At 42.1% G+C, this 13,813-nt stretch overlaps 1 protein-coding gene across 2 annotated transcripts in view; it reads right to left on the bottom strand.

The window, feature by feature from the left end:
* Window positions 1–13,813, bottom strand: part of nampt2 (nicotinamide phosphoribosyltransferase 2) — an 83,181-nt gene that overhangs the window by 33,598 nt on the left and 35,770 nt on the right. For both annotated transcript variants that reach the window (XM_020585942.1, XM_020585943.1), the window contains 3 exons: window positions 5,633–5,791; window positions 4,566–4,696; window positions 3,791–4,016 (listed from right to left, as the gene is read on the bottom strand). In XM_020585942.1, coding sequence (XP_020441598.1) covers window positions 3,791–4,016; window positions 4,566–4,696; window positions 5,633–5,791 — 516 coding nt within the window. The remainder of the gene's footprint in view (window positions 1–3,790; window positions 4,017–4,565; window positions 4,697–5,632; window positions 5,792–13,813) is intronic.

Genomic DNA, 13,813 nt, shown 5'->3' with positions numbered 1-13,813 from the left:
CCAGTTAAAACTGTAAACACTTGTCCACATGCACAGTGTGGGTTGAAAAAAGTATGTGAACCTCTAAGGCCAGGGGTGTCAAACTCATTTTCACTGAGGGCCACATTAACATAATGGTTGCCCTCAAAGGGCCAGATTAACAGTATAAATGCAACTAAATGTAAAGTAATTTGAAATAAATTAAACTACTCCTTATCATATTGTTAAATAACCGTTTCTGTATTTATTACTTATTCAAGTTACAAATATTACATATGCATTTGCATAGTAAAAATAAATGTTCAGTTTAAGAAACCCACTTTACTCCATCAATTAACAATCAAACTATTCAAGTAAATCTGGAAAATATCAAAAAGTTATGACTAACTTTATTCAAAACTTTTTTTGTCATAGCCAAGGGGGGCAGAACTATGGCACAAACAACAAGTGTGACAGAAGTAGCATTTTACAACAACAACAAGGTAATGCTGCCTGTCCTTGAACACACAGAGTAGATCCCTCCTCACCCACAGACACCATTGCACACACATCCTCATCCATAGATCATGCTATGAAAATAACATGCAAGCACAATCATTAAATTGCACACATATTCTACTGTTCTTAGTCTTGGTTGAAATACATTCTATTTTAATTCAGGTTTTTAAAAATGCTTACCTATGTGTTTTCTGGCCAGATGTCTGACACCGCTTTTCCCTGGCCAGTGTGTCAATGTATGGTTTTAGGTCTTGTGCTGAGGCAATCCGCAAAACAGCGTGGAGGTTGTCACCGGTAAAGCATGATCTGTGCTTGGTCTTGTTTAGATTCATTATTGAAAAGATCTGTTCACACAGATAGGAGCTCCCAAACATTGACAGAACACGAGCAGCATGAAGTCGGAGCTGTGGCATCAAACCAGGAGGCAGTAGATGGTAAAAGTCCTCGATTGCAGCATCCTGGAAAGTTTTCTATCAGGCCACTATCGCTTTGAAGCTCAATTAACTACATCTGAAGGTGATGGGGCGCACTGCAGACACCAGCGGTGAAAGGATCGGCAAAGATGGCAAAACCAGAGGGCTGTGCTTTAAAGTCAGAGAAGCGCCGATCAAACTCATTCATTAACCGGTTCAGTTTGGTAGCCAACCGAGCACATGAAACAGCACCGGGAACTGAGGCTGAGACGCTCTGACAAACAGGAAAGTGGCCAATTTTTCTTTTTTTGGACATTTTGGGATCATTTATAGAGATTTCTCGATTCCACTTAAAGTGGGGAGATGCCGTTACTTCACGGGTAACAATCTAAATGCATTGTGGGAGATGTAGTTTATGGTCAATGCACGCTTTAAAGCAGAATATACTTATTTTAATATATATTTGCACCTATTAAGCTCTCGCGGGCCACATAAAATGACATGGCGGGCCTTGAGTTTGACACATGTGCTCTAGGCTAATGACACCAACAAAAGTTAATTGGAGTCCTTCAAGCCCTTTGGCAGCTTGGAACACCCATTGTAAATCCAATTGTGGGCGACAAGTGCCCCTGGGATATCATGGTCATAACTGACCAGGAGGAACCAGTCAAGCATAGTCTAGCATACATGAATTTTAATCTTACTGTGAGCTTTGGATTCAGATAACAAAATAAAGACTGAATTAGATTGCTGGGCAAACTAGCATAAAAGTAGCCTGGATTTTTTTCCACCGACAGAAAGTAGATCCATGACTTGCTGCACAGGGCTTGTCCTAGTGACACAGACCATAATATCCTAAACAAGTGGCGAATACGCACATATACGTATTTCTATCTTTATGAGGACACTCATTGACATAATCCAAGTTGAACCCTAAAACCCAGTCTCAACCCTCAAAAAGGTGTTTCAGAAAGTGAGGACTGGCCATAATGTCCTCACTTTCCAAAAATGTCCTTGAACTGTAGCAAAATGAACACACCCACACATTGTGTTTCCATAAATTCAGGGGACATTACATTGACATATTCATCTCTTGGAGACGTACCCTAACCTTAAACCAAGTCATCACTCTACAGTGTAATAATTTATGTTTTGGGGACTTGATTTTTGTCCCCACAAGGATGGCGAGTCATCACAGTGTGACTGTGTAAACAGATGTACATCCCCACAACATGAGTAATACCAGGTTAAACATACTCCGATGACAAAGGTGAACTGGACAACACTCAGAGAGTGCAAACCTACACCAAGGGGCAATTCAGTTTCCCAACAATGCCATAAAAACAATATTCCCATGATAGTTTGACTCTCATAATAGGACCATGCAAAGAATAAAAATTACTGAAAAAAAAATCATTAAGTCTGTTCTCTGCTCTTCCATCACTGTCTGGTTTGGCTCAGCAACCAAACAGGACAAGAACAGACTCCAGCAAACAGTCAGGACTGCAGAAAAAATCATTGGTGCCAGCCTGCCCTCCATGGAGGACCTATACACATCACAGGTCAAAAGGAGGGTAGAGAAGATTTCTGCAGACCCCTCACACCCTGGACACAAATTGTTTGAACTCCTCCCCTCTGGATGGTGCTACAGGTCACTGTATGCCAAGACAACCAGACACAGAGACATTTTCTTCCCCTGAGCCATCACTCTGATGAACACTTCACACCCATGACTGTATAACAGAACAACAACCCTTAGTGCAGTACCTTGCAAATTAACCAATGTATACAACATGTCTGTCTGTAAGCTTCCATCTAAAATGTATGTATATACACATATTTTACAAGTACTTTTATTTTTTGATGCATATTCCTTTTACTTGTTTGCATATTCTTTCCTTCGCTTGTTCTCTCAGTTTTGTCGTTTCCTTGTTGCCCTTTGGAAGAACACTGTACATGCACATGGACAGCCTCTGTACTGGGAAATTACAGTAATTATAATAATAATTATTATTCAAATTGACCTCTGCTTGGTCAATATGAAGCATTATCACATATAACAACAACAACAATAATAATATATTATTATTATTACTTGCAATCTAACAGTTTTCTTGCTGGCTGAACAATTCCATTTGTGTATTATGTAGAATAATTTTCATTTCCGATGATAAGAGCATCACAAATTCCAACAGCTCAGTCAGAGTCCAGACCTTAACAGAATAGACATGCTGTGGAATGAGGTCAGACAGATGCTCACACCAGAAATCCTATGAATATGCCTGACCAGACACAGTTCTGTGAGGGAGAATGGTCCAAAAATCTTCATGAATGCTGTGCAGGTCTGATCCGCAACTACAGGAAGAGCTTATTAGAGGTTAATGCTGCCAGAGGTGCTTCAACCAGTTATTAAATCCAAGGGATCACACTTTTTTCCACTAGCACTGTGAGCATTTGATGGGTATGTTGCATAAAGACCTGAAATATTATCACTGTTTGTGTGTTATTAGCTTAAGCACATTGCACTTGTCTATAGGTGATGAAAATGAAGTCCAATTCACATAGAAAACCAGGTAATCCCTCAGGGTCCACATACTTTTTCTTGCCACAAAATTTCATTAAACTACTTAAGACAGTATTCAGGACCAGTGTGTTAAGCTAAACAGATTGTGGTGCTGTACGGTGGAAAGTGAAGCTTTAAGTTTCTAGCTGTATTCGGATATCTGTGTTTCATTCTTATAAACATCCAAAAGGAACATTGATACCAACAGTATTAGCTGACAAAAACACTGCTGATAAGCAAAAATTCAAGGCAGAAATCACACCAATATGTCTAGATTTAAAGCTAGTTCAGAAATCTGTTTTTGTTGCAACACTGACTTTTCCAGCCCTGTTAATACCTCAATAAGAGTCTCTGCAGGATCTCCAGAGTCCGGCCGGATGACCAGACAGGAGTCCTGGCTGCGCTCCATGACTCGCTTCTTCAGTTTGTCTCCCCAGATGTGTTTACAGGCATTAAAGATATCATAGCTGTCACTGACCACTGATACGGGACCTGTGGAGAACTGGTCCAGGACCCGCTCAAATGCCTCCTTCTCCCTGCTCCTCCCCCAGGAAATGATGGTACTAAATGACAGGAAGGAAGGAATCAACAGTCTCATAGTGCTGGAAATCATAGTACTTGTACTATTTGAAAATACAACCCGATGGTGTTACAGTTTCTTCACAGTTCACCTCAACTGGACAGACTTTCAGGTAGCTAGAAACAAAGGTGACAAAGTTTGATAATGTACAGTATTTAATCTTTGCAGATACAACTAGAATTACTACTTTGCAGTTGCATGCCTCCACCAGCCAGTCAAATCCATGGGAATGGGACAGATGTGAGGCAAGTAATGATAATTAAAATTTGAAACAGTAAAACTAACTACTAACCATTGGAAACGTTACCATGGTTTACAGTGAAACCGGTAACTGGTTCATCACTCATGATAATATCTATCTTGGTGGAGATTTTTATGACCTGTACTGCAACCAGTCACCAGAAGTCCATTGATCTGCAGTGGCTTCTGGGAGCTGTCAATTCATCCATCGTTATAGTCTAGAGTTGCCACAGACTACATTTACTGGGGTACACAGTCTCATCCATAATTGATGTATCCATGTGTGGTATACCTGTGCTCTGCTGCTGGTATGGAGAAGCCAGCCATGGGGCAGCTATAGTATCGCTGAGCCATCACCAGACCAGCTACTGTGTCTGTACTGCAGAAATTAACCAGGTGAGCTGCTCCACCTAATGCCGCAGACTGGACAGTAGAGGTGGAAATTACCAATCACTTTGCTGTTTCAAATAGTGTTTTTGAGTTCAGTTCAAAACCAGGCACTGTTTAACAAATTAACAGCTCAATAATAAGAGTTATTACATTCTGATTATTTCTGAGGATTATTTGTTTTTTTAAGCTTGATATTAGTAATAGCATACACTCACTAGCCACTTTATTAGGTACACCTGTATGCAATTCAATGCAACCCTTTCACCATAACGACTGGGGTTCAGTGGGTAGACCAGTTGTCTCCCAACCAGAGGGTTGGAGATTCGAATCTCGGTGCCTGCAGTCCACGTGTTGAAATGTCCTTCGGCAAGACAAAACCTGAAACATTTTGAGCTTCATAAGCACAGATGTTAAGGTGGAAGTGTCGCACTGTAGCGCATGCAAATGCACAGGTGTACCTAATAAAGTGGCTGGTGAGTGTATTTATGATAGCTCAGCTTAGGCCTGATCTAAGACCTTTGTACTATGTATCACAGTGACTTAAGTGTAAGAAAAATATGGGTGTAAAGTAACAAAAAAACCCCACAATGTGCTAAGAGAATGAGTAACTCTCACTGCAGTAAATATAAATAAACAACATAATCACATACAGTGAAGGTAGTCATCCCCACCAGGTCAGAGAAAACCTTTTTTTCTACTTTACACCTGGATTCACCTGTTTGTTTTTTGTTGTTGTTTTTTTTTTTAACACACATCAAAACTGATTGAATTTAGCTGATTCTCTAGCTGACTGTTTATATAGAATTGCCAATGCTATAGTAAAAACACAGTACCTATAGATAAAGTACAACATCAATAACAAGGCGTAATGCAAAGAAATATAATGAGGGATTCTATTAAGCGTTGCCTATAAGATTTTCTCAACCTTAGTGCTGGTTTCTCATAAACAAGAATGAAAATTTTAGTTACCTCCTGTGAGGAGACTCCTCTGTAGCCAAAGTCATGCAGTTTCAGATCTAGGCCTTCCAGGCTTCCTGAGGTGGCCTTCAGATGCTTGGCCAGGGTCTTCTTAAACTCCCTGGATATGGTTGCTACTGTGATGGGGTACCACATCTGGACCAGCATGGTCTACATTCATAAATCAATCACAACCTAGAATTACCAATTTGTAGCAGTTGCATGCCTCCGCCTACCAGTCAAATTCATGGGAATAGAATGGACTGTGACTTTGACCACCAAAATCTAACCAGTTCATCCTTTAGTCCAAGTGGACATTTGTGCCAAATTTAGATAAATTCCCTCAATGAGCTCCTAAGATAGCGTTCACAATAATTGTACATACTGTATGTATGGACAACTTGAAAAAATAATAGCTTAGGAAACAGGAAAGGGAATGACAGAAATTCCAGTGATTGAACACCATTGAGAGCGTCATTACTGGCTGCATCACTGTGTGGTACGGAGTCTATACTGCCTCCTGCAGAAGGACCCTGCAACGCATAGTGAAAACAGCCAGCAAGATCATCGGTGCCCCTCTGCCTTCCCTTACGGATATCTTTAACACCCGCCTCACCTGCAGAGCCATCAGCATTGCTGATGACACGTCCCATCCCGCAAACTCCCACTTCAGACTCCTGCCTTCAGGGAGAAGATATCGGAGTCTTCAGGCCCACTACACCAGACTTGCAAACAGCTTCATCCACCAGCCTGTGAGGATGCTGAACACTGTTCACTACCTCCCCCCTCTGCCCCTGGACCATAACCCACCACAGAACATAAAAGATATAAAAAGACTACCCCTGCTGTTTTACCCTCTGTTATGCTGACTGTTTTTCTTTTGCTGGGATATCTGCTGCAGTACTGTCCATGTGTACTTCATATGCTATTTGCATCTCATCACCAATGCCCTGATGATGCTGAACCTTCTGACAATCTCCTATTACTGTTTTGCACTAATGTCACTGACTGTACTCAGTTTTGAGTCACAGCTTATTGGCTGTACCGTTTAGACTTATCCTAATTACGTTAATCCAGTTCTTATTCTATTGTATTTTATTCTACTTTATTCTATTTTAGTTCCTAAATGTTATGGCACCCAATAATAGGTGAGAGAGAAACGGTATTTCGATTTTCTGTATGTCCTGCACCTATGGTGAATTGACAATAAAATCCTTGAACCTAGAATCTAAATACAGGAGTTTCTACAGGTTTCATCAAAGTTGAGACTGATTTCACAAGGAAACTTCATGTATTAAAACATTCATGAATTTATTTTGAATATGAATAAACTGCTGTTTCCTGTTCCTGTGGTAATCATATTCACTTCCCGTTTCCTGTGCCTGCACCGTGTTGTACATCCTACCAGATTGTTTACGGATTAAGCTCACTATTTTCTAGGTTGCCAGAGTGACGACATACGCCTGCACTATTTAATCACCTGTATTACAGAAGTTCTTGCTAATTACCAAATTTAACTTGCTACTTTAGGTCGGCTAGCTTAGAAGCTAGTAGCTTAGTTGAGAGCAATGGCTTCCCCCTCTTCCTCTCGTTCTTTCTCTTGCTCGGAGTGTCGCATGTTCAGTTATTCCTCTGCCTCTTTTAGTGATAATGGTACTTGTAATAAATGTCAGATGCTAGCAGCATTGGAGGCGAGGCTCACCGATTTGGACGCACAGCTCCGCACCGTGGAAAACAGCCCAGCTAGCCAGGCCCATGTAGCGTGTGCCTTAGCCTCCTAGTCGTAGCTTAGAATCAGAATCAGCTTTATTGGCCAGGTGTGACGGACATACGAGGAATTTGACTCAGGTACATCGGCTCTCAAAGTGCAAAACAGTAAACCAGCATAAGGCTGTGTAATATAACAAAACAGCAGTATTAACATCAACAACCAGTGCAAACAATGCAGAAAAAGCAGTGTAAACAGACAGTAAACAATGCAGACAACAAGGGAATGTTCATTGAAATGAGATAAATAGGAATAAAACAAAGTACTTAAGAACTAGAGACCTGTACAAGTCTGTATAATCTGTACGAGGTATCTTTACAGGTATTGCACTGAGGGTTATTGTCCAATCATACTGTCGTGGGTTAAGTGTTCATCAGAGCGACAGAAGAAACTGTCCCTGTGCCTGGTTGTCTTACTGCACAGTGACCTGTAATGCAGTCCAGAGGGGAGGCGTTCAAACAGATTGTATCCGGGGTGTGAGGAGTCAGCAGTGATCCTCCCAAAAGGAGGGCGAGTTAGTTAGCCCAAGCTAGCTGCCCCCCCAAAGCTTCCTGAGCCAGGTGGCAGTTGGGCAGGTGGGTGACAGTTCACAAGAGTCGCAGCTCAAAGTGAATGCCCATGGTGCATCACCTGCCTGTTCACATTTCAAATCAATTTTCCTCACTCATCGACACACCCGCTGACAAGACAACTTTGGTAATTGGCGAGTCTGTAGTCAGCTAGAGACACTGGTGGCCATAGTCAAATGTATTCCCGGGGCCAGAGCGGGTGACATCAAATCCTATTTGAAGATGCTGACTAAGGATAAGCATTAATACAGTAAGGTTGTTGTTCACAATGGCGCTAATGACTCTCAATTTCCCCAGTCAGAAGTCACTATAATTAATGTTGAGTCGGTGTGTAACTTCGTTAAAACAATGTTGGATTCCAGAGTTTTCTCTGGACCCCTGCCCAATCTGACCAGTGATGACGTGCTTATCCACATGTCGCCATTCAACTGCTGGTTGTCTAGGTGGTGTCCAGAAAACGACATGAGTTTGATACACAACTAGAAAAAATTTAGGGGAAAACCTGGTCTGATTAGCAGAGATGGCATCCATCCCATTTTGGATGGTGGAGCTCTTATCTAGAAATTTTGATGAGTTTATTTTACAAGCTACATTATGGCAACCCAAAGTTAAGTCAAGGACACAGGGTCTTACGCAGTCTTACACACCTCTCTGCTGTCCCTTTGCAGCTGCTACCCACCCAAAACTCCCAGTCTCCCATCAAGACTGTGTCTGCCCCCCGACCACCTCCATCCATCTTCATCCGGGACCGGGACGTGAGGGCAGTAGCCTGAGCAGAGCCTCCCAGACTTCCCTCTCACCACACACCCCCTCTAGCTCCTCAGGAGGAACCCCAAGGTGTTCCCAGGCTAGCCGGGAGACAGTCACTCTAACATGTCCTGGGTCTGCCCCAAGGTCTTCTCCCAGAGGGACATGCCTGGAATACCGCCCCAAGGAGGCGTCCAGGGGGCATCCTAAAAAGGTGCCCGAGCCACCTCAACTGGTTCCACTCAACGCAGCTCTACTCTGAGATCCTCACGGGTGACTGAGCTCTGCCCCCTATCCCTAAGGGTGCACCCAGCCACTCTCTGAAGGAAACTCATTTCTGCCGCTTGTATCCGCGATCTCATTCTTTCAGTCATGAAAGAAAGTTCATGGCCATAGGTGAGGGTAGGAACGTAGATCGACTGGTAAATTGAGAGCTTCGTCTTATTACTCAGCTCTTTCTTCACCACAACAGATTGGTACAGAGACCTAGGGCTGGGTGATATGGCAAAAAATAAAAATCTAGGTTTTTTCATAAAATGTGACAGATTCACGATTTCGATTTTTTTTTATGTGTAACTAGCCAACTTAAACACAAGTACAACAACATGACTGAAGTAACATTCTCTTTTTAAGTAACTTGAAAAACCATCAGTTTAAGAAACATTGTATTTTAGTGTGCATGCCATACATATTGGTCAACAAGGTGTAAATAAATGTAAAACAAATTCTCTAATGAAATGTCTTTGCAGCTGAATTAAATATGAAAGTAAATATTGAATTCTTCTGAATACAGAATAAGGAAATAACCATTTTAATCAATGACCAATGATTTGAACCAGTCAACTCAAAAAATTAAGCACATTTACACCAGAAGCATTATTAACAGTAAATGTTTGTGTTAAAAAATAAAACTAACAGCACTTTGCTGACCATCATGCAAACATGTTGATATATCACATGTAGTTGTTCTTTACAAGTTTCTTGAGAGGAAGACCAGTCTGTCTACTGTTTCAGGCTTTAGAGATGCTCTATGACAGGTTATAATGTTCCCACCTGCACTGAACACTCTCTCAGAAGGAGCACTAGTTGCGGGAATACAGAGTTTTTTTTTTGCAAGTTTGCTGAGCCTGGGGAAGATTGCCTCATTAGCCTGCCACCAGTGAAGTGGGTCTGTGTCTTAATCTACACCAGGAGACATCAAATAGACTGTCAACTCCGCTTTGACTTTGTCTTCTTCTGATTGATTGACAGGTTGTGGTGCCAGTGCTGTTGTCTTAAAAAAGCTTGCCAAGGTTTTCTTCCTCTTGGCCCCAGCTTCTGTTCTCTGTTCTTCCCGCTCCACAACCTGAGTCATCTGAACTGTTGACTCAAGATTTTTGTCTGGCAAAAAAGATGTCAGCTCTTTAACAACTTTTTGCTTGATTTCCTCCAACTTGTCATGTTCAATGCAAGTTGTACGGAACCTGGGATCCATCAGAGAAGCTATGTTGAGGAGTTCATTTGTGACAGGGTGTATTTGCTGTTGAGGTACTGCAGAATTGTGCTTTTGATGTGTTTTGTTAAATCTGTGTCATCATCTTGCGCTTGTAGAATGCTACTGTTAAAGAGATGGAGCACTGGATTGAGGTACAAGGCACTCACATATGCTTCACCTGACAATGCATCAGTGAACTCTTGCAAAGGACTTGCATCTTTATTTATGGATTCCATGACATCGATGTCTTGCCATGTTGGAACAAGCTGCCAAGTTCTTTTTTTTATCAGAGCCAAGGACCTGAGCTTTGGCTTTCTCCTGTTCTAAAACCCACTCGATCATCTTTTGTCTTGAACCCCACCTGGTGGGGGTCTCTGTAATGAGCTGATGAGAAGGAAGCCCGAGCTCAGCCTGTGCTGTAAGTGCATTTTCCTTCCAGCTGAAGGAAAATGCACTTACAACCTTCTTGCACACTGCAACTGCACGGTCTTTCACACCATGCTCTGTTAAAAAAAAGCAAGGAAATAGATTTGAAATAGCAGTTCATTCTTCTGTGACAGAAATATTGTGAAGAGCTTTTTCCTTCCTAACTTTAGCGTATGAATCTATAAACAAACTCTGTAAAACAATTTTTATGGGAACAATGAATGATCCTCCACAAGCTTCCAAGAAGCCAGCACATCTTTAAGCCCTTGACCAATTACTTCCCCAGTATGATCGTCAGGAAAATAACATGTCTGAAGACAAACACTTCGCAATTTCCATTCTGCATCAACATAATGGGCTGTGAGGCTCATGTAAGGCTGAAAAGTATAACTACTCCACAAGTCAAGCGTCGCAGAAAAAAAAAAAAAGATGCCTTATCAAGCTGTTCCGCTACTTTTTCATGTGTTTCAGTGTACATTCGGGGAATAGCTACGTCTTTGAAATATTTGTGGTTTGGCAACGTGTATCTTGGATCAACAGTGCGTAGCATTTTTATGAACCCTGGCTCTTTGACGGTGTATATGGGAACCATGTCCTTAGTGATATGAAACGCCACAGCATCTGTAATTTCTTGCCATCGGGGTGCCTTTTTGTCATATGGAATGGCATTGGAAAATGATGCCGCTAATGACATCTGGCGTTTTGCTATTTTAGGTTGCCCAGTTCCACTTGGCTTGTTTTCATCTCTTACCTTTGAGCATTCTTCCCATTCTACTTGGTGTCTTTGTCGCAAATGTTGGAATAAATTAGCGGTGCTGCCACTGCCGGTTGCAATGGACTTTCGGCATATTTTGCGTTTGACAAAAGTTTGTTCGACGTCTGACCTCTCAAAGCCGAACCATTTCCAAACCACAGAGGAAACATTACTACCATTTTTTTGGCACAAGGTCATCTTGATGTGTCTCCATGATGTCTTTTCTATAGCCTATTATGTTCCTTCATAGAGAGCTCTCACACATAAGCAGTTAATTAGGCGCGCCATCATGTGGTCGGACAATATTGCTCAGATTTGGAGGTGCTAATTCTCATCCCAGCCATTTCACACTCGGCTGCAAACCCCTCCAATGTACGCTGTAGGTCTTGGACTGATGAAGCCAACAGAACCGCATCATCAGTAAAAAGCAGAGACGAGATTCTGCACCCACCAAAACAAGATACCCTCCGTTCCCTGGCTGCACCTAGAAATTCTGTCGATAAAAACAGTGAACAAAATCTGTCTACAAGGTCCTTCAGATCTTCAAGTCAGTATTTTTAGAAGTTCCTAGAGCCAGATATAAACGCTGGGGTGACCGTGCTTTTATTGTTGCAGCCCCTAAATTGTGGAACAGTCTACCTTCTAATGGTAGGTCAGCTACTGACCTCAGTACTTTTAAATTATTGCTTAAAACATATTTATTTGGCTTGACTTATAATACACAGTAGATTCCTTTTATTTCCTTTTGGTTTTAATTTGTTGAACATATGTTAACTGTGTATTTGTGATATTGTGCTTTTATTTCTCTTTTTATTTTTGGGCTGATCTTAATTACTCTATTTTAGTCATCTATTGTCATTCTATTCTGCTATGTAAGGTACTTTGGTCAGCTGAATGTTTTTAAAGTGCTATATACACAAATTTAATTTGACTTAATTTGATACTGCAAGGCAAAGCAATGTTAGCAATTATATTGTTTGTATTTGTTTTACTGTGGGACTACAATTAGGAACAGCCCCCCAGTCAGTTGAAAGAATTGGCAGACTACAGGATTACCAGATATACCATAAGGGCATGATGTCTTTTTTTCTCTAACCATTGAACAATGTTAATCTCTCTTTACCGTTTCCACCAGTGAGAAGAAGGAGACGTTCCTCCATTAGCAGCTGATATCCTGAAAATTATATCAGCTTTGTACGCTTTGTTACCAGCAAGAATGCCCACTACCTGCCTGGTGCAAAGAAACCTTCAACACCACTATTCTGCCACCCGGTTTGTGAACCAAACCGTCTCAAGGGCAGACACATGGTGGACATGCGGAGACGACAAGCTGAGGCCAAGACTCCCCTCACTGTGGCAGGGCAGCTGTGCCCTGGTGCAGCTGCTGATGCCCTTCACATGCCCTCCTTGAGAGAAGACAAGGAGCTAGGGGAAAGCCGTTATCTGCATCCCACCTACATCGCAGGACCACGAGAGAAGGCAGGCCCCAGGAGAGAAGGCAGGCCCCAGAGGAACAGCTAATAACAGAGTGTACATAGATGAAATTGGTGTATGAGTTCAAAGTTAAAAAATAAATAGAAACAGGGTTTCGAATCTTTTCTTTCCCGGTGGTTTACAGTAAATGAAGATGTACAGTAGATTACTATTGCAGGATATGTTATGAATGATTAATACTCTGGTTAATTAGGATGAACTTATTGTCGATGTAGTGTCTATTCACTTGGCTAATCTCCGCTCCCTGGTCAACAAAATGGATGAAATTCTTCTCATCAAAAGGACCAACTCTGACTTTGCACGCTCTGCTGCTTTGTGCTTCATGAAGACCTGGCTCAGTGACTCGATCGTGGACAGCGCGATTCGAATACCGGGCTTCCAAGTGTACAGAGCGGATCGTGTAAAGGAGCTGTCCAGGAAAACGAGAGGAGGTGGAATCTGCTTCTACATAAATGAAGGTTGGTGCACAGATGTCACAGTGCTACGGAGGACATGTACCGCAGACCTAGTGACTCTTGTTATCAACTGCAAACCCTTTTACTCTCCCCGTGAATTCAACAGTTTCATGCTAATGGGAGTGTACATAACACCGCAGGCTAATGCTAGCGCACTACGGCTCCTAGCAGAACTGATAACTAGCCTGGAGCTAAAACATCCCGACTCTCCAATCATTGTTCTAGGGGACTTGAACAGAGCATATCTCACCCACGAACTGCCAAAATACAGACAGCACATCACCTGTCCCACCAGGGGCAAAGTCACACTGGACCACTGCTACACAGCAATAAAAGATGCCTATCACTCTGTCCCCCGTGCAGCCCTTGGACTCTCTGATCACTGTATAGTCCATCTTATTTCAACCTACAGGCAGAAACTTAAAGCTGCAAAGCCTGTAGTCAAAACAGTGAAGAGCTGGACTGAGGAGGCCAAGTCAGAGCTACAGGCCTGCTTTGACTGCACA

The sequence above is a fragment of the Monopterus albus genome, unplaced genomic scaffold (assembly GCF_001952655.1).
Source record: "Monopterus albus unplaced genomic scaffold, M_albus_1.0 scaffold388.1, whole genome shotgun sequence".
NCBI lineage: Eukaryota > Metazoa > Chordata > Actinopteri > Synbranchiformes > Synbranchidae > Monopterus > Monopterus albus.
The sequence above is the reverse complement of the archived record's forward strand: the minus strand, read 5'-3'. Positions and strand labels throughout refer to the sequence as shown.